This window comes from Salmo salar, chromosome ssa10 (genome assembly GCF_905237065.1).
Source record: "Salmo salar chromosome ssa10, Ssal_v3.1, whole genome shotgun sequence".
Lineage (NCBI taxonomy): Eukaryota > Metazoa > Chordata > Actinopteri > Salmoniformes > Salmonidae > Salmo > Salmo salar.
Window position 1 is genome coordinate 118,997,640 of NC_059451.1, and position 26,146 is coordinate 119,023,785.

Consider the following 26,146-nt stretch of genomic DNA (forward strand, 5'->3'; position numbering starts at 1 on the left):
GAGGAACCAGGCTCAGAGGGAAGAAACCTAGAGAGGAACCAGGCTCAGAGGGTAGAAACCTAGAGAGGAACCAGGCTCAGAGGGTAGAAGCCTACAGTAAAGAGGAACCAGGCTCAGGGGGTAGAAACCTAGAGAGGAACCAGGCTCAGAGGGTAGAAGCCTACAGTAAAGAGGAACCAGGCTCAGGGGGTAGAAACCTAGAGAGGAACCAGGCTCAGAGGGTAGAAACCTAGAGAGGAACCAGGCTCAGAGGGTAGAAACCTAGAGAGGAACCAGGCTCAGAGGGTAGAAACCTATAGTAGAGAGAAACCAGGCTCAGAGGGTAGAAACCTAGAGAGGAACCAGGCTCAGAGGATAGAAACCTAGAGAGGAACCAGGCTCAGAGGATAGAAACCTAGAGAGGAACCAGGCTCAGAGGATAGAAACCTAGAGAGGAACCAGGCTCAGAGGATAGAAACCTAGAGAGGAACCAGGCTCAGAGGGTAGAAACCTAGAGAGGAACCAGGCTCAGAGGGTAGAAACCTAGAGAGGAACCAGGCTCAGAGGATAGAAACATACGAGAGGAACCAGGCTCAGAGGGTAGAAACCTAGAGAGGAACCAGGCTCAGAGGATAGAAACCTAGAGAGGAACCAGGCTCAGAGGGTAGAAACCTAGAGAGGAACCAGGCTCAGAGGGTAGAAACCTAGAGAGGAACCAGGCTCAGAGGATAGAAACATACAGTGGAGAGGAACCAGGCTCAGAGGGTAGAAACCTAGAGAGGAACCAGGCTCAGAGGATAGAAACCTAGAGAGGAACCAGGCTCAGAGGGTAGAAACCTAGAGAGGAACCAGGCTCAGAGGGTAGAAACCTAGAGAGGAACCAGGCTCAGAGGGTAGAAACCTAGAGAGGAACCAGGCTCAGAGGATAGAAACCTAGAGAGGAACCAGGCTCAGAGGATAGAAACCTAGAGATGAACCAGGCTCAGAGGGTAGAAACCTAGAGATGAACCAGGCTCAGAGGATAGAAACCTAGAGAGGAACCAGGCTCAGAGGATAGAAACCTAGAGAGGAACCAGGCTCAGAGGGTAGGAACCTAGAGAGGAACCAGGCTCAGAGGATAGAAACCTAGAGAGGAACCAGGCTCAGAGGGTAGAAACCTAGAGAGGAACCAGGCTCAGAGGGTAGAAACCTAGAGAGGAACCAGGCTCAGAGGGTAGAAACCTAGAGAGGAACCAGGCTCAGAGGATAGAAACCTAGAGAGGAACCAGGCTCAGAGGGTAGAAACCTAGAGAGGAACCAGGCTCAGAGGATAGAAACCTAGAGAGGAACCAGGCTCAGAGGGTAGGAACCTAGAGAGGAACCAGGCTCAGAGGTTAGAAACCTACAGTGGAGAGGAACCAGGCTCAGAGGGTAGAAATCTAGAGAGGAACCAGGCTCAGAGGGTAGAAACTTAGAGAGGAACCAGGCTCAGAGGGTAGAAACCTAGAGAGGAACCAGGCTCAGAGGGTAGAAACCTAGAGAGGAACCACTCTCAGAGGGTAGAAACATAGAGAGGAACCAGGCTCAGAGGGTAGAAACCTAGAGAGGAACCAGGCTCAGAGGGTAGAAACCTAGAGAGGAACCAGGCTCAGAGGATAGAAACCTAGAGAGGAACCAGGCTCAGAGGGTAGAAACCTAGAGAGGAACCAGGCTCAGAGGGTAGAAACCTAGAGAGGAACCAGGCTCAGAGGGTAGAAACCTAGAGAGGAACCAGGCTCAGAGGATAGAAACATACAGTGGAGAGGAACCAGGCTCAGAGGGTAGAAACCTAGAGAGGAACCAGGCTCAGAGGATAGAAACCTAGAGAGGAACCAGGCTCAGAGGGTAGAAACCTAGAGAGGAACCAGGCTCAGAGGATAGAAACCTAGAGATGAACCAGGCTCAGAGGGTAGAAACCTAGAAAGGAACCAGGCTCAGAGGATAGAAACCTAGAGAGGAACCAGGCTCAGAGGGTAGAAACCTAGAGAGGAACCAGGCTCAGAGGGTAGAAACCTAGAGAGGAACCAGGCTCAGAAGGGAGGATCATCCATACATACCTCTCTGTCCATGTTGTAGTGGTCAGTGTGTGTGGCCTCTTTAAGGCGTGCTATCTCCTCGGCCGGCGTCTCCTGCTCTCTGACCACTTCCTGTTCTCTGAGTGACGCCTCCAACTCCAGGATGTCACTACTCATCCCCTCGCCACGCTGACGACGATTCTGCTGGAACACAGCAACACTTTATCTCCCTGAACGGAGCCCTGGTGTGTGAACATCTGTTCTGAGATCTGGCACCGCAGGGTTGGGGTCGAACTAAAATGCTTTCAATCAGGAATTTACTGTACTTCCGACTTGAACTGTATTTAAAATGATATTGTTTCCAATCCTGCAGCACTGTACCTGTGGTGCGTGTACCCAGAGACCTATATTTCGATGGCTCTGTGTGTACCTACCTGCATGCTGCGGAAGGGGTTCTCCTTGGTGAACGAAGGGCTACGTGATGGTGTTGATGTGGTACTGTGGCTGTGTGTGGTGTTGTCCTGCGGGCTGTTGCAGCTACTTCCTGCCAGGATGTGAAGCCCCTTCTTCTTCTCTCTTAGTGCCCCCTGTTGATGTCTCCTGATCCTCTCCAGCTGCTCCTCTACACTCATCCTGGATCTGCCACTGTCCTTCTCCACAGCCCCACCAGACAGCTGCTCTACTGCACTATGTGGGCGCTCCTATAGGAGGGAGACAGAGAGGGAGGAAGGGACATGGTTAGAGAGAGTCACAGTACACTCATCCTGGATCTACCACTGTCCTTCTCCACAGCCCCATCAGACAGCTGCTCTACTGCACTATGTGGGCGCTCCTATAGGAGGGAGACAGAGAGGGAGGAAGGGACATGGTTAGAGAGAGTCACAGTACACTCATCCTGGATCTACCACTGTCCTTCTCCACAGCTCCACCAGACAGCTGCTCTACTGCACTATGGAGGGAATAGAGAGACTTGCTCACAGTAGGACACAGCATAGCACACGGTGTGCACACACACACCCACACGCAGCCGCACGCACACCCACCCACACGCACCCACACACACCCACACGCACCCACCCACCGCACACCCACACACACCACACGCACCCACACGCACCCGCACGCACCCACACGCACCACACGCACCCGCACACACGCACCCGCACACGCACGCACCCACACGCACGCACGCACACGCACCCGCACGCACCCACACGCACCCGCACACACGCACCCACACGCACGCACACACACGCACACCCACCCACACGCACCACACGCACCCGCACCCACCCACACGCACCACACGCACCCACACACACACGCACCCGCACACACACACACGCACGCACACACCCGCACCCACCCACACGCACCACACGCACCCGCACACACGCACCCACACGCACGCACACACACGCACACACACACACGCACCCACACGCACGCACACACACGCACACACACACACGCACCCACACGCACTCACACGCATACACACACACACACACACCCACACACACCCACACGCACCCACACATGCACAAACACAGGGATGATGCTAACTCCTGTAATCTCCTGCGGTAAGAAATGACTGATGATGTCAACTCTGAGAAGTTCACTCTCTCCCTCTCAGGTCTGTTCCGTGCTAGAGGGGTTGGGGCCTGGAGGAACTGAGCTGGACAACGTTGCTATGCGTGTGTCCTGGACCGGGTCCTGGCTCTGAGGAGTGGGCCCAACGGCCTGCTGTCAGAACCACTCACTGGATCTCCTCTCTGTTCAACTGTGACAGAGACACACCCCTAGCTCCTATCACTGTAGGCTATGTAGCTGAAATAGACCACAACCTACAGGGACCGGTGACTGAGTGTGTGTGTGTGTGTGTGTGTGTGTGTGTGTGTGTGTGTGTCTGTGTGCGCGCTGTTGGGGAGCAGCTCACGTTTATGAGGTATGCATGCGCACACACACACGCCACACCCACACACCCACATGCACACACTCTCACACACACGCACACACAGCTGGCACACAGGAAAAGTGGGCACAGACAGAAGTCAGCCACACCCTGTCATCCATAACTAGCCTAATAACATGGTGAGTAATTTTAACTGGAGGGCTTTGGTACTTATAAATGTGTATAAATCAAGGTTTTCTAAATTTAATTCCAGCCCTGCAGGAGAAAATGAGTCACAGTCCCACCATAGACCCAGTATGTGTGTGTGTGTGTGTGTCAGTGGCAAACCGTGACAATAGGACCTAGGCCTTCAGAGGGACCAAAAACCTTCCAATGCGTTCAAACTCTAAAATCACAACAATAACCGAAAACACAGCATCACTTAATGTGCCTGGCATTATACCTTCTGTATTCAGACCACTGTAGTGAAGGAGGAGCAATGCTTTTTGATGGCATTATACCTTCTGTATTCAGACCACTGTAGTGAAGGAGGAGCAATGCTTTTTGATGGCATTATACCTTCTGTATTCAGACCACTGTAGTGAAGGAGGAGCAATGCTTTTTGATGACATTATACCTTCTGTATTCAGACCACTGTAGCTGTAGTGAACGTGGAGCAATGCTTTTTGATGGCATTATACCTTCTGTATTCAGACCAATGTAGCTGTAGTGAAGGAGGAGCAATGCTTTTTGATGGCATTATACCTTCTGTATTCAGACCACTGTAGTTGTAGTGAAGGAGGAGCAATGCTTTTTGATGACATTATACCTTCTGTATTCAGACCACTGTAGTTGTAGTGAAGGAGGAGCAATGCTTTTTGATGGCATTATACCTTCTGTATTCAGACCACTGTAGTTGTAGTGAAGGAGGAGCAATGCCTTTTGATGACATTATACCTTCTGTATTCAGACCACTGTAGTGAAGGAGGAGCAATGCTTTTTGATGGCATTATACCTTCTGTATTCAGACCAATGTAGCTGTAGTGAAGGAGGAGCAATGCTTTTTGATGGCATTATACCTTCTGTATTCAGACCACTGTAGTGAAGGAGGAGCAATGCTTTTTGACGGCATTATACCTTCTGTATTCAGACCTATGTAGTGAAGGTGGAGCAATGCTTTTTGATGGCATTATACCTTCTGTATTCAGACCACTGTAGCTGTAGTGAAGGAGGAGCAATGCTTTTTGATGGCATTATACCTTCTGTATTCAGACCACTGTAGTGAAGGAGGAGCAATGCTTTTTGACGGCATTATACCTTCTGTATTCAGACCACTGTAGTGAAGGAGGAGCAATGCTTTTTGATGGCATTATACCTTCTGTATTCAGACCACTGTAGCTGTAGTGAAGGAGGAGCAATGCTTTTTGATGGCATTATACCTTCTGTATTCAGACCACTGTAGCTGTAGTGAAGGTGGAGCAATGCTTTTTGATGGCATTATACCTTCTGTATTCAGACCACTGTAGTGAAGGAGGAGCAATGCTTTTTGATGACATTATACCTTCTGTATTCAGACCACTGTAGCTGTAGTGAAAGTGGAGCAATGCTTTTTGATGGCATTATACCTTCTGTATTCAGACCACTGTAGTTGTAGTGAAGGTGGAGCAATGCTTTTTGATGACATTATACCTTCTGTATTCAGACCACTGTAGTTGTAGTGAAGGTGGAGCAATGCTTTTTGATGGCATTATACCTTCTGTATTCAGACCACTGTAGTGAAGGTGGAGCAATGCTTTTTGATGACATTATACCTTCTGTATTCAGACCACTGTAGTTGTAGTGAAGGAGGAGCAATGCTTTTTGATGGCATTATACCTTCTGTATTCAGACCACTGTAGTTGTAGTGAAGATGGAGCAATGCTTTTTGATGACATTATACCTTCTGTATTCAGACCACTGTAGTTGTAGTGAAGGAGGAGCAATGCTTTTTGATGGCATTATACCTTCTGTATTCAGACCACTGTAGTGAAGGTGGAGCAATGCTTTTTGATGACATTATAACTTCTGTATTCAGACCACTGTAGTGAAGGAGGAGCAATGCTTTTTGATGGCATTATACCTTCTGTATTCAGACCACTGTAGCTGTAGTGAAGGTGGAGCAATGCTTTTTGATGGCATTATACCTTCTGTATTCAGACAACTGTAGCTGTAGTGAAGGTGGAGCAATGCTTTTTGATGGCATTATACCTTCTGTATTCAGACCACTGTAGTGAAGGAGGAGCAATGCTTTTTGATGGCATTATACCTTCTGTATTCAGACGACTGTAGCTGTAGTGAAGGAGGAGCAATGCTTTTTGATGGCATTATACCTTCTGTATTCAGACCACTGTAGCTGTAGTGAAGGTGGAGCAATGCTTTTTGATGACATTATACCTTCTGTATTCAGACCGCTGTAGTGAAGGTGGAGCAATGCTTTTTGATGACATTATACCTTCTGTATTCAGACCACTGTAGTTGTAGTGAAGGTGGAGCAATGCTTTTTGATGACATTATACCTTCTGTATTCAGACCACTGTAGTTGTAGTGAAGGTGGAGCAATGCTTTTCGATGGCATTATACCTTCTGTATTCAGAACACTGTAGTGAAGGTGAAGCAATGCTTTTTGATGGCATTATACCTTCTGTATTCAGACCACTGTAGTGAAGGAGGAGCAATGCTTTTTGATGGCATTATAACTTCTGTATTCAGACCACTGTAGTTGTAGTGAAGGTGGAGCAATGCTTTTTGATGGCATTATACCTTCTGTATTCAGACCACTGTAGTGAAGGAGGAGCAATGCTTTTTGATGACATTATGCCTTCTGTATTCAGACAACTGTAGCTGTAGTGAAGGTGGAGCAATGCTTTTTGATGGCATTATACCTTCTGTATTCAGACCACTGTAGTTGTAGTGAAGGTGGAGCAATGCTTTTTGATGACATTATACCTTCTGTATTCAGACCACTGTAGTTGTAGTGAAGGTGGAGCAATGCTTTTTGATGGCATTATACCTTCTGTATTCAGACCACTGTAGTGAAGGTGGAGCAATGCTTTTTGATGACATTATACCTTCTGTATTCAGACCACTGTAGTTGTAGTGAAGGAGGAGCAATGCTTTTTGATGGCATTATACCTTCTGTATTCAGACCACTGTAGTTGTAGTGAAGGTGGAGCAATGCTTTTTGATGGCATTATACCTTCTGTATTCAGACCACTGTAGTTGTAGTGAAGGAGGAGCAATGCTTTTTGATGGCATTATACCTTCTGTATTCAGACCACTGTAGTGAAGGTGGAGCAATGCTTTTTGATGGCATTATACCTTCTGTATTCAGACCACTGTAGTGAAGGAGGAGCAATGCTTTTTGATGACATTATACCTTCTGTATTCAGACCACTGTAGTGAAGGTGGAGCAATGCTTTTTGATGGCATTATACCTTCTGTATTCAGACCACTGTAGTGAAGGAGGAGCAAAGCTTTTTGATGGCATTATACCTTCTGTATTCAGACCACTGTAGTGAAGGTGGAGCAATGCTTTTTGATGACATTATACCTTCTGTATTCAGACCACTGTAGTGAAGGAGGAGCAATGCTTTTTGATGGCATTATACCTTCTGTATTCAGACCACTGTAGTGAAGGTGGAGCAATGCTTTTTGATGGCATTATACCTTCTGTATTCAGACCACTGTAGTTGTAGTGAAGGTGGAGCAATGCTTTTTCATGGCATTATACCTTCTGTATTCAGACCACTGTAGTGAAGGTGGAGCAATGCTTTTTGATGACATTTTACCTTCTGTATTCAGACCACTGTAGTTGTAGTGAAGGAGGAGCAATGCTTTTTGATGGCATTATACCTTCTGTATTCAGACCACTGTAGTTGTAGTGAAGGTGGAGCAATGCTTTTTGATGGCATTATACCTTCTGTATTCAGACCACTGTAGTTGTAGTGAAGGTGGAGCAATGCTTTTTGATGACATTATACCTTCTGTATTCAGACCACTGTAGTTGTAGTGAAGGAGGAGCAATGCTTTTTGATGGCATTATACCTTCTGTATTCAGACCACTGTAGTGAAGGTGGAGCAATGCTTTTTGATGACATTATACCTTCTGTATTCAGACCACTGTAGTGAAGGAGGAGCAATGCTTTTTGATGGCATTATACCTTCTGTATTCAGACCACTGTAGTGAAGGTGGAGCAATGCTTTTTGATGGCATTATAACTTCTGTATTCAGACAACTGTAGTTGTAGTGAAGGTGGAGCAATGCTTTATGATGGCATTATACCTTCTGTATTCAGACCACTGTAGTGAAGGAGGAGCAATGCTTTTTGATGACATTATGCCTTCTGTATTCAGAGCACTGTAGCTGTAGTGAAGGTGGAGCAATGCTTTTTGATGGCATTATACCTTCTGTATTCAGACCACTGTAGTTGTAGTGAAGGTGGAGCAATGCTTTTTGATGACATTATACCTTCTGTATTCAGACCACTGTAGTTGTAGTGAAGGTGGAGCAATGCTTTTTGATGGCATTATACCTTCTGTATTCAGACCACTGTAGTGAAGGTGGAGCAATGCTTTTTGATGACATTATACCTTCTGTATTCAGACCACTGTAGTTGTAGTGAAGGAGGAGCAATGCTTTTTGATGGCATTATACCTTCTGTATTCAGACCACTGTAGTTGTAGTGAAGGTGGAGCAATGCTTTTTGATGACATTATACCTTCTGTATTCAGACCACTGTAGTTGTAGTGAAGGAGGAGCAATGCTTTTTGATGGCATTATACCTTCTGTATTCAGACCACTGTAGTGAAGGTGGAGCAATGCTTTTTGATGGCATTATACCTTCTGTATTCAGACCACTGTAGTGAAGGAGGAGCAATGCTTTTTGATGACATTATACCTTCTGTATTCAGACCACTGTAGTGAAGGTGGAGCAATGCTTTTTGATGGCATTATACCTTCTGTATTCAGACCACTGTAGTGAAGGAGGAGCAAAGCTTTTTGATGGCATTATACCTTCTGTATTCAGACCACTGTAGTGAAGGTGGAGCAATGCTTTTTGATGACATTATACCTTCTGTATTCAGACCACTGTAGTGAAGGAGGAGCAATGCTTTTTGATGGCATTATACCTTCTGTATTCAGACCACTGTAGTGAAGGTGGAGCAATGCTTTTTGATGGCATTATACCTTCTGTATTCAGACCACTGTAGTTGTAGTGAAGGTGGAGCAATGCTTTTTCATGGCATTATACCTTCTGTATTCAGACCACTGTAGTGAAGGTGGAGCAATGCTTTTTGATGACATTTTACCTTCTGTATTCAGACCACTGTAGTTGTAGTGAAGGAGGAGCAATGCTTTTTGATGGCATTATACCTTCTGTATTCAGACCACTGTAGTTGTAGTGAAGGTGGAGCAATGCTTTTTGATGGCATTATACCTTCTGTATTCAGACCACTGTAGTTGTAGTGAAGGTGGAGCAATGCTTTTTGATGACATTATACCTTCTGTATTCAGACCACTGTAGTTGTAGTGAAGGAGGAGCAATGCTTTTTGATGGCATTATACCTTCTGTATTCAGACCACTGTAGTGAAGGTGGAGCAATGCTTTTTGATGACATTATACCTTCTGTATTCAGACCACTGTAGTGAAGGAGGAGCAATGCTTTTTGATGGCATTATACCTTCTGTATTCAGACCACTGTAGTGAAGGTGGAGCAATGCTTTTTGATGGCATTATAACTTCTGTATTCAGACAACTGTAGTTGTAGTGAAGGTGGAGCAATGCTTTATGATGGCATTATACCTTCTGTATTCAGACCACTGTAGTGAAGGAGGAGCAATGCTTTTTGATGACATTATGCCTTCTGTATTCAGAGCACTGTAGCTGTAGTGAAGGTGGAGCAATGCTTTTTGATGGCATTATACCTTCTGTATTCAGACCACTGTAGTTGTAGTGAAGGTGGAGCAATGCTTTTTGATGACATTATACCTTCTGTATTCAGACCACTGTAGTTGTAGTGAAGGTGGAGCAATGCTTTTTGATGGCATTATACCTTCTGTATTCAGACCACTGTAGTGAAGGTGGAGCAATGCTTTTTGATGACATTATACCTTCTGTATTCAGACCACTGTAGTTGTAGTGAAGGAGGAGCAATGCTTTTTGATGGCATTATACCTTCTGTATTCAGACCACTGTAGTGAAGGTGGAGCAATGCTTTTGATGGCATTATACCTTCTGTATTCAGACCACTGTAGTGAAGGAGGAGCAATGCTTTTTGATGACATTATACCTTCTGTATTCAGACCACTGTAGTGAAGGTGGAGCAATGCTTTTTGATGGCATTATACCTTCTGTATTCAGACCACTGTAGTGAAGGAGGAGCAAAGCTTTTTGATGGCATTATACCTTCTGTATTCAGACCACTGTAGTGAAGGTGGAGCAATGCTTTTTGATGACATTATACCTTCTGTATTCAGACCACTGTAGTTGTAGTGAAGGAGGAGCAATGCCTTTTGATGACATTATACCTTCTGTATTCAGACCACAGTAGCTGTAGTGAAGGTGGAGCAATGCTTTTTGATGACATTATACCTTCTGTATTCAGACCACTGTAGTTGTAGTGAAGGAGGAGCAATGCTTTTTGATGACATTATACCTTCTGTATTCTTACCACTGTAGCTGTAGTGAAGGTGGAGCAATGCTTTTTGATGACATTATACCTTCTGTATTCAGACCACTGTAGTTGTAGTGAAGGGGGAGCAATGCCTTTTGATGACATTATACCTTCTGTATTCAGACCACTGTAGCTGTAGTGAAAGTGGAGCAATGCTTGTTGATGACATTATACCTTCTGTATTCAGACCACTGTAGCTGTAGTGAAGGAGGAGCAATGCCTTTTGATGACATTATACCTTCTGTATTCAGACCACTGTAGCTGTAGTGAAGGAGGAGCAATGCTTTTTGATGGCATTATACCTTCTGTATTCAGACCACTGTAGTTGTAGTGAAGGAGGAGCAATGCCTTTTGATGACATTATACCTTCTGTATTCAGACCACTGTAGTTGTAGTGAAGGAGGAGCAATGCTTTTTGATGACATTATACCTTCTGTATTCAGACCACTGTAGTTGTAGTGAAGGAGGAGCAATGCCTTTTGATGACATTATACCTTCTGTATTCAGACCACTGTAGTTGTAGTGAAGGAGGAGCAATGCTTTTTGATGACATTATACCTTCTGTATTCAGACCACTGTAGTTGTAGTGAAGGTGGAGCAATGCTTTTTGATGGCATTATACCTTCTGTATTCAGACCACTGTAGTTGTAGTGAAGGAGGAGCAATGCTTTTTGATGACATTATACCTTCTGTATTCAGACCACTGTAGCTGTAGTGAAGGAGGAGCAATGCTTTTTGATGACATTATACCTTCTGTATTCAGACCACTGTAGTTGTAGTGAAGGTGGAGCAATGCTTTTTGATGACATTATACCTTCTGTATTCAGACCACTGTAGTTGTAGTGAAGGTGGAGCAATGCTTTTTGATGGCATTATACCTTCTGTATTCAGACCACTGTAGTTGTAGTGAAGGTGGAGCAATGCTTTTTGATGACATTATACCTTCTGTATTCAGACCACTGTAGTTGTAGTGAAGGTGGAGCAATGCTTTTTGATGACATTATACCTTCTGTATTCAGACCACTGTAGTTGTAGTGAAGGAGGAGCAATGCTTTTTGATGGCATTATACCTTCTGTATTCAGACCACTGTAGTTGTAGTGAAGGTGGAGCAATGCTTTTTGATGACATTATACCTTCTGTATTCAGACCACTGTAGTTGTAGTGAAGGAGGAGCAATGCCTTTTGATGACATTATACCTTCTGTATTCAGACCACTGTAGTTGTAGTGAAGGAGGAGCAATGCTTTTTGATGGCATTATACCTTCTGTATTCAGACCACTGTAGTTGTAGTGAAGGAGGAGCAATGCTTTTTGATGGCATTATACCTTCTGTATTCAGACCACTGTAGTGAAGGTGGAGCAATGCTTTTTGATGACATTATGAGTGAATCAAACAGGCCTGGTCACACTTCGGACTGTGGCACACACAGAGACAGAACCGGCAGGAACACAACATCATAGGTCGCAGGACAGACCCGTATTTTGCCCCTTTGTCCCGCAACAAAACAATCATGTCCCGTGTCATGACGTTGGCCTCTTTGAGTACAGGGAGGACAGTTGACCCCCTCCCCCTCGCACCATCCCCCAACCTACCTCCCCCCACCCAGGCCCTGTGTGAAGGGGTGGTAAAATTCCAGAGGAGAATCTCTTGTAATGGCCCATAGAGAGACACAGGAAATTCTTCCAACTCACAGAATTGGGGAGCCAAGCGACATTTGTGTTCTTGAGAAGGTATGGAAGACTGGTGAAGAATCCAGCTACGAACTGGTCCGCTTGGTACAATTTTGTGATACTCAGAAGAGACAATATAGCCATATTACCATAAAACTGTTTATATAATAGCCAAATGGTTGTATAGAATGTATTAATAAGGATAAAGCTATTTTGTAATACATTGAGATGCTGTGTACTGATGTTAATGTGATAGAATGTATTTATGTCAAAGATTAAATCAGTCATCGGCATGCCCCCAGGGACAGGACCAGGCGTCATGTGACAAGCCTGTTCTATGTTCACTATAAAACCCCACCCTGATTTACTTTCTGCAGACCAGGCCTCCACTCCATTACGAGTTGGCCAATAGGTTTGACCATCCAAGTACTCTACTGAAAGTTAACTATACCACGTGGTTAACTTTTAGACTATCGATACCGACAGAATAAGAACAAGTCTTTGATATTAATTAATAGTCTGCAGCTAGAAATTATATAATTGAACGCGAAGACCGACAAAACATTCATTCTAAGACGACAGGCCTGCAAACCGAACAAAACAATAAACAGGTAAAACAGAAAGAAACGTGACGCTCTGGGGCTGCTCAAAGGCAACAGCACAAAAACAAGATCCCACAACTCAAGGAGGGAAAAAGGGCTGCCTAAGTATGGTTCCCAATCAGAGACAAAGATAGACAGCCGCCTCTGATTGGAAACCATACCTGGCCAAAACATAGAAACAAAATACATAGAATGCCCACCCCATATCACACCCTGACCTAACTAAACAGAGAAAAACGTCTCTCTCAGGTCAGGGCGTGACACTACAGCAAAGAACCATCAGAAAAAATGTTTTTTAAACATGCCCGAACCAAGACGCGTTTAGTGGCAGCAAGCCTTGTAGACAAGGCTAAAGAGGACACCAAGGTTAACATAGACACTACAGAACTGCCTTAGAAGGAGGCTAAACATCACAGCTACAGGCCTGCACACGGCTTTGAGCAAGAAACTGACTGTCAGGATTGTGGGAAGTTTAGAAAACCACTGTTTCCTTTACAAACTTGTTCTGTGAAGTTAATCTGAATATGGACTTCATATTATATATTCTCATGTGTTCTGCTCTAGCCTACATCGAATTATTTTATTTGAAGTTATACTCCGATATTGTCATATTTGTTCTACTGCTACATTGATGTCTTTAAAATTAGGCTATAAGAAATTCAGACTTGTTTAAGCCCCACAGCTACATTAGAGTATGTGAGCATGTAGGCTATACGTACGTCTAAAATACTTTGAATTAATCAGCACCAAGGAGAGTGTTGTCCATTTCACCACCATAGATAGTATACCACTAGGAGAGTGTTGTCCATTTCACCACCATAGATAGTATACCACTAGGAGACATTTCACCACCATAGATAGTATACTACTAGGAGACATTTCACCACCATAGATAGTATACCACTAGGAGAGTGTTGTCCATTTCACCACCATAGATAGTATACTACTAGGAGACATTTCACCACCATAGATAGTATACTACTAGGAGACATTTCACCACCATAGATAGTATACCACTAGGAGAGTGTTGTCCATTTCACCACCATAGATAGTATACCACTAGGAGAGGGTCCATTTCACCACCATAGATAGTATACCACTAGGAGACATTTCACCACCATAGATAGTATACCACTAGGAGAGTGTTGTCCATTTCACCACCATAGATAGTATACTACTAGGAGAGGTGCATTTCACCACCATAGATAGTATACTACTAGGAGAGTGGTCATTTCACCACCATAGATAGTATACTACTAGGAGAGTGGCCATTTCACCACCATAGATAGTATACCACTAGGAGATCCATTTCACCACCATAGATAGTATACCACTAGGAGAGTGTTGTCCATTTCACCACCATAGATAGTATACTACTAGGAGACATTTCACCACCATAGATAGTATACTACTAGGAGAGTGTTGTCCATTTCACCACCATAGATAGTATACCACTAGGAGAGTGTTGTCCATTTCACCACCATAGATAGTATACTACTAGGAGACATTTCACCACCATAGATAGTATACCACTAGGAGAGTGTGCCATTTCACCACCATAGATAGTATACCACTAGGAGAGTGTTGTCCATTTCACCACCATAGATAGTATACTACTAGGAGACATTTCACCACCATAGATAGTATACTACTAGGAGAGTGTTGTCCATTTCACCACCATAGATAGTATACTACTAGGAGACATTTCACCACCATAGATAGTATACTACTAGGAGAGTGTTGTCCATTTCACCACCATAGATAGTATACTACTAGGAGACATTTCACCACCATAGATAGTATACCACTAGGAGAGTGTTGTCCATTTCACCACCATAGATAGTATACTACTAGGAGAGTGTTGTGTTCATTTCACCACCATAGATAGTATACTACTAGGAGACATTTCACCACCATAGATAGTATACTACTAGGAGACATTTCACCACTATAGATAGTATACTACTAGGAGACATTTCACCACCATAGATAGTATACTACTAGGAGAGTGTTGTGTTCATTTCACCACCATAGATAGTATACTACTAGGAGACATTTCACCACCATAGATAGTATACTACTAGGAGACATTTCACCACCATAGATAGTATACTACTAGGAGAGCATTTCACCACCATAGATAGTATACCACTAGGAGAGTGTTGTCCATTTCACCACCATAGATAGTATACTACTAGGAGACATTTCACCACCATAGATAGTATACTACTAGGAGACATTTCACCACCATAGATAGTATACTACTAGGAGACATTTCACCACCATAGATAGTATACCACTAGGAGATCATTTCACCACCATAGATAGTATACTACTAGGAGAGGCATTTCACCACCATAGATAGTATACTACTAGGAGAGTGTTGTCCATTTCACCACCATAGATAGTATACTACTAGGAGAGTGGCATTTCACCACCATAGATAGTATACCACTAGGAGACATTTCACCACCATAGATAGTATACCACTAGGAGAGTGTTGTCCATTTCACCACCATAGATAGTATACCACTAGGAGAGTGTAGTCCATTTCACCACCATAGATAGTATACCACTAGGAGAGTGTTGTCCATTTCACCACCATAGATAGTATACTACTAGGAGACATTTCACCACCATAGATAGTATACTACTAGGAGACATTTCACCACCATAGATAGTATACTACTAGGAGACATTTCACCACCATAGATAGTATACTACTAGGAGAGTGTTGTCCATTTCACCACCATAGATAGTATACTACTAGGAGAGTGTTGTCCATTTCACCACCATAGATAGTATACTACTAGGAGACATTTCACCACCATAGATAGTATACCACTAGGAGACATTTCACCACCATAGATAGTATACCACTAGGAGAGTGTTGTTCATTTCACCACCATAGATAGTATACCACTAGGAGAGTGTTGTCCATTTCACCACTATAGATAGTATACTACTAGGAGACATTTCACCACCATAGATAGTATACTACTAGGAGAGTGTAGTCCATTTCACCACCATAGATAGTATACCACTAGGAGAGTGTTGTCCATTTCACCACCATAGATAGTATACTACTAGGAGACATTTCACCACCATAGATAGTATACTACTAGGAGACATTTCACCACCATAGATAGTATACTACTAGGAGAGTGTTGTCCATTTCACCACCATAGATAGTATACTACTAGGAGAGTGGTCATTTCACCACCATAGATAGTATACTACTAGGAGAGTGGTCCATTTCACCACCATAGATAGTATACTACTAGGAGAGTGTTGTCCATTTCACCACCATAGATAGTATACTACTAGGAGACATTTCACCACCATAGATAGTATACTACTAGGAGACATTTCACCACCATAGATAGTATACCACTAGGAGAGTGTTGTCCATTTCACCACCATAGATAGTATACCACTAGGAGAGTGTAGTCCATTTCACCACCATAGATAGTATACTACTAGGAGAGTGTTGTCCATTTCACCACCATAGATAGTATACCACTAGGAGAGTGTTGTCCATTTCACCACCATAGATTGTATACTACTAGGAGACATTTCACCACCATAGATAGTATACTACTAGGAGAGTGTTGTCCATTTCACCACCATAGATAGTATACTACTAGGAGACATTTCACCACTATAGATAGTATACTACTAGGAGACATTTCACCACCATAGATAGTATACCACTAGGAGAGTGTTGTCCATTTCACCACTATAGATAGTATACCACTAGGAGACATTTCACCACCATAGATAGTATACCACTAGGAGAGTGTTGTCCATTTCACCACCATAGATAGTATACTACTAGGAGAGTGTTGTCCATTTCACCACCATAGATAGTATACTACTAGGAGACATTTCACCACCATAGATAGTATACTACTAGGAGAGTGTTGTCCATTTCACCACCATAGATAGTATACTACTAGGAGAGTGTTGTCCATTTCACCACCATAGATAGTATACCACTAGGAGAGTGTTGTCCATTTCACCACCATAGATAGTATACCACTAGGAGAGTGTTGTCCATTTCACCACTATAGATAGTATACTACTAGGAGAGTGTAGTCCATTTCACCACCATAGATAGTATACCACTAGGAGAGTGTTGTCCATTTCACCACCATAGATAGTATACCACTAGGAGAGTGTTGTCCATTTCACCACCATAGATAGTATACCACTAGGAGAGTGTTGTCCATTTCACCACCATAGATAGTATACTACTAGGAGACATTTCACCACCATAGATAGTATACTACTAGGAGAGTGTAGTCCATTTCACCACCATAGATAGTATACCACTAGGAGAGTGTAGTCCATTTCACCACCATAGATAGTATACCACTAGGAGAGTGTTGTCCATTTCACCACCATAGATAGTATACTACTAGGAGAGTGTAGTCCATTTCACCACCATAGATAGTATACTACTAGGAGACATTTCACCACCATAGATAGTATACCACTAGGAGACATTTCACCACCATAGATAGTATACTACTAGGGGACATTTCACCACCATAGATAGTATACCACTAGGAGAGTGTAGTCCATTTCACCACCATAGATAGTATACTACTAGGAGACATTTCACCACCATAGATAGTATACTACTAGGAGAGTGTTGTCCATTTCACCACCATAGATAGTATACCACTAGGAGAGTGTTGTCCATTTCACCACCATAGATAGTATACTACTAGGAGACATTTCACCACCATAGATAGTATACCACTAGGAGACATTTCACCACTATAGATAGTATACTACTAGGAGACATTTCACCACCATAGATAGTATACCACTAGGAGACATTTCACCACCATAGATAGTATACTACTAGGAGACATTTCACCACCATAGATAGTATACTACTAGGAGAGTGTTGTCCATTTCACCACCATAGATAGTATACTACTAGGAGACATTTCACCACCATAGATAGTATACTACTAGGAGACATTTCACCACCATAGATAGTATACCACTAGGAGAGTGTAGTCCATTTCACCACCATAGATAGTATACCACTAGGAGAGTGTTGTCCATTTCACCACCATAGATAGTATACTACTAGGAGACATTTCACCACCATAGATAGTATACTACTAGGAGACATTTCACCACCATAGATAGTATACTACTAGGAGAGTGTTGTCCATTTCACCACCATAGATAGTATACTACTAGGAGACATTTCACCACCATAGATAGTATACCACTAGGAGAGTGTTGTCCATTTCACCACCATAGATAGTATACTACTAGGAGACATTTCACCACCATAGATAGTATACTACTAGGAGAGTGTAGTCCATTTCACCACCATAGATAGTATACCACTAGGAGAGTGTAGTCCATTTCACCACCATAGATAGTATACCACTAGGAGAGTGTAGTCCATTTCACCACCATAGATAGTATACCACTAGGAGAGTGTTGTCCATTTCACCACCATAGATTGTATACTACTAGGAGACATTTCACCACCATAGATAGTATACTACTAGGAGACATTTCACCACCATAGATAGTATACCACTAGGAGAGTGTTGTCCATTTCACCACCATAGATAGTATACTACTAGGAGACATTTCACCACCATAGATAGTATACTACTAGGAGACATTTCACCACTATAGATAGTATACTACTAGGAGAGTGTTGTCCATTTCACCACCATAGATAGTATACTACTAGGAGAGTGTTGTCCATTTCACCACCATAGATAGTATACTACTAGGAGAGTGTTGTCCATTTCACCACCATAGATAGTATACCACTAGGAGAGTGTTGTCCATTTCACCACCATAGATAGTATACTACTAGGAGACATTTCACCACCATAGATAGTATACCACTAGGAGAGTGTTGTCCATTTCACCACCATAGATAGTATACCACTAGGAGAGTGTAGTCCATTTCACCACCATAGATAGTATACTACTAGGAGACATTTCACCACCATAGATAGTATACTACTAGGAGAGCATTTCACCACCATAGATAGTATACCACTAGGAGAGCATTTCACCACCATAGATAGTATACCACTAGGAGAGTGTAGTCCATTTCACCACCATAGATAGTATACTACTAGGAGACATTTCACCACCATAGATAGTATACCACTAGGAGACATTTCACCACCATAGATAGTATACCACTAGGAGAGTGTAGTCCATTTCACCACCATAGATAGTATACCACTAGGAGAGTGTTGTCCATTTCACCACCATAGATAGTATACCACTAGGAGAGTGTTGTCCATTTCACCACCATAGATAGTATACCACTAGGAGAGTGTCCATTTCACCACCATAGATAGTATACTACTAGGAGACATTTCACCACCATAGATAGTATACTACTAGGAGAGTGTTGTCCATTTCACCACCATAGATAGTATACCACTAGGAGAGTGTTGTCCATTTCACCACCATAGATAGTATACTACTAGGAGACATTTCACCACCATAGATAGTATACTACTAGGAGACATTTCACCACCATAGATAGTATACCACTAGGAGACATTTCACCACCATAGATAGTATACTACTAGGAGACATTTCACCACCATAGATAGTATACTACTAGGAGACATTTCACCACCACTAGGAGAGTGTAGTCCATTTCACCACCATAGATAGTATACTACTAGGAGACATTTCACCACCATAGATAGTATACTACTAGGAGAGTGTTGTCCATTTCACCACCATAGATAGTATACTACTAGGAGAGTGTTGTCCATTTCACCACCATAGATAGTATACTACTAGGAGAGTGTTGTCCATTTCACCACCATAGATAGTATACCACTAGGAGACATTTCACCACCATAGATAGTATACCACTAGGAGAGTGTTGTCCATTTCACCACCATAGATAGTATACCACTAGGAGAGTGTTGTTCATTTCACCACCATAGATAGTATACCACTAGGAGAGTGTTGTTCATTTCACCACCATAGATAGTATACCACTAGGAGACATTTCACCACCATAGATAGTATACTACTAGGAGACATTTCACCACCATAGATAGTATACCACTAGGAGAGTGTTGTCCATTTCACCACTATAGATAGTATACCACTAGGAGACATTTCACCACCATAGATAGTATACCACTAGGAGAGTGTTGTCCATTTCACCACCATAGATAGTATACTACTAGGAGACATTTCACCACCATAGATAGTATACTACTAGGAGAGTGTTGTCCATTTCACCACCATAGATAGTATACCACTAGGAGAGTGTAGTCCATTTCACCACCATAGATAGTATACTACTAGGAGAGTGTTGTCCATTTCACCACCATAGATAGTATACTACTAGGAGAGTTGTCCATTTCACCACCATAGATAGTATACTACTAGGAGAGTGTCCATTTCACCACCATAGATAGTATACCACTAGGAGAGTGTTGTCCATTTCACCACCATAGATAGTATACTACTAGGAGAGTCATTTCACCACCATAGATAGTATACTACTAGGAGATGTCATTTCACCACCATAGATAGTATACTACTAGGAGAGTGTTGTCCATTTCACCACCATAGATAGTATACTACTAGGAGAGTGTTGTCCATTTCACCACCATAGATAGTATACTACTAGGAGAGTGTAGTCCATTTCACCACCATAGATAGTATACCACTAGGAGAGTGTTGTCCATTTCACCACCATAGATAGTATACCACTAGGAGAGTGTTGTCCATTTCACCACCATAGATAGTATACCACTAGGAGAGTGTTGTCCATTTCACCACCATAGATAGTATACTACTAGGAGAGTGTTGTCCATTTCACCACCATAGATAGTATACTACTAGGAGACATTTCACCACCATAGATAGTATACTACTAGGAGAGTGTAGTCCATTTCACCACCATAGATAGTATACTACTAGGAGACATTTCACCACCATAGATAGTATACCACTAGGAGAGTGTTGTCCATTTCACCACCATAGATAGTATACTACTAGGAGACATTTCACCACCATAGATAGTATACTACTAGGAGACATTTCACCACCATAGATAGTATACCACTAGGAGAGTGTAGTCCATTTCACCACCATAGATAGTATACTACTAGGAGAGTGTTGTCCATTTCACCACCATAGATAGTATACTACTAGGAGAGTGTTGTCCATTTCACCACCATAGATAGTATACTACTAGGAGACATTTCACCACCATAGATAGTATACTACTAGGAGACATTTCACCACCATAGATAGTATACCACTAGGAGAGTGTTGTCCATTTCACCACCATAGATAGTATACTACTAGGAGAGTGTTGTCCATTTCACCACCATAGATAGTATACTACTAGGAGACATTTCACCACCATAGATAGTATACTACTAGGAGAGTTTCATTTCACCACCATAGATAGTATACTACTAGGAGACATTTCACCACCATAGATAGTATACCACTAGGAGACATTTCACCACCATAGATAGTATACTACTAGGAGAGTGTAGTCCATTTCACCACCATAGATAGTATACTACTAGGAGACATTTCACCACCATAGATAGTATACTACTAGGAGACATTTCACCACCATAGATAGTATACCACTAGGAGAGTGTTGTCCATTTCACCACCATAGATAGTATACCACTAGGAGACATTTCACCACCATAGATAGTATACTACTAGGAGAGTGTAGTCCATTTCACCACCATAGATAGTATACCACTAGGAGATGGTCCATTTCACCACCATAGATAGTATACTACTAGGAGACATTTCACCACCATAGATAGTATACCACTAGGAGAGTGTTGTCCATTTCACCACCATAGATAGTATACTACTAGGAGACATTTCACCACCATAGATAGTATACCACTAGGAGAGTGTTGTCCATTTCACCACCATAGATAGTATACTACTAGGAGACATTTCACCACCATAGATAGTATACTACTAGGAGACATTTCACCACCATAGATAGTATACCACTAGGAGAGTGTAGTCCATTTCACCACCATAGATAGTATACCACTAGGAGACATTTCACCACTATAGATAGTATACTACTAGGAGAGGCATTTCACCACCATAGATAGTATACTACTAGGAGAAGGTCCATTTCACCACCATAGATAGTATACTACTAGGAGACATTTCACCACCATAGATAGTATACTACTAGGAGAGTGTTGTCCATTTCACCACCATAGATAGTATACTACTAGGAGAGTGTTGTCCATTTCACCACTATAGATAGTATACTACTAGGAGACATTTCACCACCATAGATAGTATACCACTAGGAGAGAGCATTTCACCACCATAGATAGTATACCACTAGGAGAGCATTTCACCACCATAGATAGTATACCACTAGGAGAGTGTAGTCCATTTCACCACCATAGATAGTATACCACTAGGAGACATTTCACCACCATAGATAGTATACCACTAGGGGACATTTCACCACCATAGATAGTATACCACTAGGAGAGTGTTGTCCATTTCACCACCATAGATAGTATACTACTAGGAGAGTGTTGTCCATTTCACCACCATAGATAGTATACCACTAGGAGAGTCATTTCACCACCATAGATAGTATACTACTAGCGGACATTTCACCACCACTAGGAGAGTGTTGTTCATTTGGATATACTGGGGCGGCAGGTAGCCTAGTGGTTAGAGCATTGAGCCAGTAACCCGAAAGGTTGCTAGATTGAATCCCCGTTCTGCCCTTGAACAAGGTAGTTAACCCACTGTTCCCTAGGTAAATAAGAATTTGATCTTAACAGACTTGCCTAGTTAAATAAAGGTACAAAAAAAACAACAACAACATTTTTTATAAAAAATACTGATCTAATATCCACTTCATAAAATATATTCAAGTCCACAAATGTCATAGCCTCACCACGCGCGGGTCTGGCCTCCCTCCCCTCCTCAGGGTGACGTAGGAGGTGATGCTGGAAGAATTTGGCATGTTGGGAGATTTGGTTCTGGGGGGAACGATACCAACGGGGTAGGACATTCCTGGAGGGAGAACAGCGAGCAAGCAGAGCGTCAGTAATTAATCATTAACATTCCGTAACCAAGTCACACAGTTGTTGCATTTCTGACAGCTGAGGGCTCTATGATGACATTTTTTACAAGGAGCACGTGCTCCTGAATTTCAAAAAAATGTAGGAGCGCACAAAATACATTTAGGAGCATAACGAAAGTAAGGTTTAAATCAGAAAGACAAATGTTCATGATCTGCAAAAGAAATGGACAATAGCATTGACAATGAGAGGACAATAAAACCAACCAACCGTATAATACAAACAAAACCAGTCAAGTGAACTGGCATAACCTCCCAAATGACAGAAATCAATCATATAGCAGCACACAAATACATTTCAAATCAAATGTTATTAGTCACATGAACCGAATATAACAGGTGTAGACCTTATAGTGAAATGCTTCCTTACAAGCCCTTAACTGTCACGTCCTGACCAGTAAAGGGGCTGTTTGTTATTGTAGTTTGGTCAGGGCGTGGCAGGGGGTGTTTGTTTAGTGTGGTTCGGGGTTGTTTGGGTTATGTTCTATGTTAGTGTATTTCTATGTTATTTCTAGTTGGTCTATTTCTATGTGGTGTTTATTGGGTTGACCTTCAATTGGAGGCAGCTGCTTCTTGTTGCCTCTGATTGAAGGTCCTATTTATAAGGGTGTTTATTCTATGGTGGTTTGTGGGTAGTTATTTCCTAGTTTAGTGTTTGTTGCATCTGACGGGACTGTTTGGAGTCGTTTGTTTTTCCTTCTTCAAATAAAAGAAGAAGATGAGTATACATTTTCCCGCTGCGTTTTGGTCTACACCCTACGACAATTGTGACATTAACTTTATTTTCTGAAAACTTCATTGTTGGTTAAGAAAATATTTACTAAGTAAAGTAAACTAAAGTTAAAAAATAAATCGAAATAAATATGTGTGGCGGTACAGGTTAGTGGAGGTAAAGGTACAGGTTAGTGGAGGTAAAGGTACAGGTTAGTGGAGGTAATTTGTACATGTAGGTAGGGTAAAGTGACTATGCATAGACAGTAAACCTCGACTAACAGTGTAAAAACAAGGGGGTGGGGGGGTCAATGCAAATAGTCCAGGTGGCCATTTGATTCATTGCAATTTAGGAGCACAATGAAAGTCATTTGAGGAGGAGTGTTTTTATGATAAGAAGTTACTAAAAGTTCATGAACAGTTACTAAAAGTTCATCAACAGTTACTAAAAGTTCATGAACAGTTACTAAAAGTTCATCAACAGTTACTAAAAGTTCATCAACAGTTACTAAAAGTTCATCAACAGTTTTTGGTGTGTTCCATGCTAAATCCAAGTACAATGTACCCTCAAATATTTGAGTAAGATGAGTCAAAAATATTCAGCTGAATCACATGTTAGAACAGTGAGTGCATTCTGACATCACGTGTATAAAACAACTCACGCCTGGGCGGGCGTTACGAGGTATTTAGAACTCACAAGGGAAAAGGTTAAAGGTTAAAGGAATGATGATTCCATACAGTTTTCAAATTAACTGCCAATATGGCAACATTCCCTTCAAACAATGCAGTCAATCCACAGCCAAACACTGTCTGAAATCAGTACATGATGGGACTTAGACGAGTTGCAACAACAAAACTTTAGTTCAGACTCTGGTTTACATATATTTTAGACAGAACATGGGTATAAAAACATTGATATTGTTATTAGCTCTACAACTGTCAACGCCCTGACCATAGTCTTTTATTCTCTATGTTGGTTAGGTCGGGGTGTGACTAGGGTGTGTGTTCTAGTCTAGGTGGTTTTATGTCTATGTTGGCCTGGTGTGGTCCCCAATCAGAGGCATCTGTTTATCGTTGTCTCTGATTGGGGATCATATTTAGGCAGTCATTTCCCCACTGTGTTTTGTTGGGATCTTGTTTTGAGTTAGCGCATGCTGCACCGCTTTCGTTACGGTTAGGTTGTTTGTTTCCTTTTTGTTTTGTGAGTTTCATTAAATAAAAGATGTGGAACTCAGAGCGCGCTGCGCCTTGGTCCGTCTCTACACACAACCGTGACAACAACAGTGTGGCTCTAGACTGCTTTTCGGTCGACAGCCGTGTGTCATCCGAAACACGACCAAGCCGCATTTGACACAATGCCCACTTAACCCGGAAGCACAGCGTGTCAGCGTGCACTGCGCCCGGCCCGCCACAGAAGACGCTAGTGCGCAATGGGACATCCCGGGCGGCCAAACCCTCCCCTAACCCGGACGACGCTGGGCCAATTGTGCGCCGCCCCATGGGTCTCCAGGTCGCGGCCCGGCTGCGACAGAGCTTGAACCAGGATCTCTAGTGCCACAGATAGCACCACTCTAGTGCCACAGATAGCACCACTCTAGTGCCACAGATAGCACCACTCTAGTGCCACAGATAGCACCACTCTAGTGCCACAGATAGCACCACTCTAGTGCCACAGATAGCACCACTCTAGTGCCACAGATAGCACCACTCTAGTGCCACAGATAGCACCACTCTAGTGCCACAGATAGCACCACTCTAGTGCTACAGATAGCACCACTCTAGTGCCACAGATCGCACCACTCTAGTGCCACAGATAGCACCACTCTAGTGCCACAGATCGCACCACTCTAGTGCCACAGATAGCACCACTCTAGTGCCACAGATAGCACCACTCTAGTGCCACAGATAGCAAAACTCTAGTGCCACAGACCACTACACCCCCCTCGATTCATTATATTTTTGATGTGTGTACTTTATCCTTGGTGTTTGAAGGGTGTCTGGTCTCAGTGTGTGTGTGTGTGTGTGTGTGTGTGTGTGTGTGTGTGTGTGTGTGTGTGTGTGTGTGTGTGTGTGTGTGTGTGTGTGTGTGTGTGTGTGTGTGTGTGTGTGTACCTTTGGTGTTTGCTGGGTCTCTGTCAGACTGTTCTGATCTGTCCTCTCCGTTGGTTTCATCCACCTCTGCTACGGTGGTCAACTCTGGTTCACTTTTATACAGCCTGTAGTCAGGACCCTACAGGGAGAGGAGAGAGAGAGAGGTCAGGACCCTACAGGGAGAGAGGAGAGAGAGAGAGAGGTCAGGACCCTACAGGGAGAGGAGAGAGAGGTCAGGACCCTACAGGGAGAGAGGAGAGAGAGAGAGAGAGGTCAGAACCCTACAGGGAGAGAGAGAGAGAGAGAGAGA

At 43.0% G+C, this 26,146-nt stretch overlaps 1 protein-coding gene across 21 annotated transcripts in view; it reads right to left on the reverse strand.

The window, feature by feature from the left end:
• LOC106561741 (pleckstrin homology domain-containing family A member 5) overlaps nucleotides 1–26,146 on the reverse strand; it is a 248,718-nt gene that overhangs the window by 13,582 nt on the left and 208,990 nt on the right. For 19 of the 21 annotated variants that reach the window (XM_045688504.1, XM_045688512.1, XM_045688508.1 and 16 more), the window contains 4 exons: nucleotides 25,858–25,975; nucleotides 22,849–22,967; nucleotides 2,447–2,713; nucleotides 2,055–2,213 (listed from right to left, as the gene is read on the reverse strand). In XM_045688504.1, the coding sequence (XP_045544460.1) occupies nucleotides 2,055–2,213; nucleotides 2,447–2,713; nucleotides 22,849–22,967; nucleotides 25,858–25,975 (663 nt within the window). Of the gene's footprint in view, nucleotides 1–2,054; nucleotides 2,214–2,446; nucleotides 2,714–2,734; nucleotides 2,845–22,848; nucleotides 22,968–25,857; nucleotides 25,976–26,146 lie in introns of those variants that run through there. The other 2 variants (XM_045688522.1, XM_014125968.2) reach the window with 1 other exon arrangement.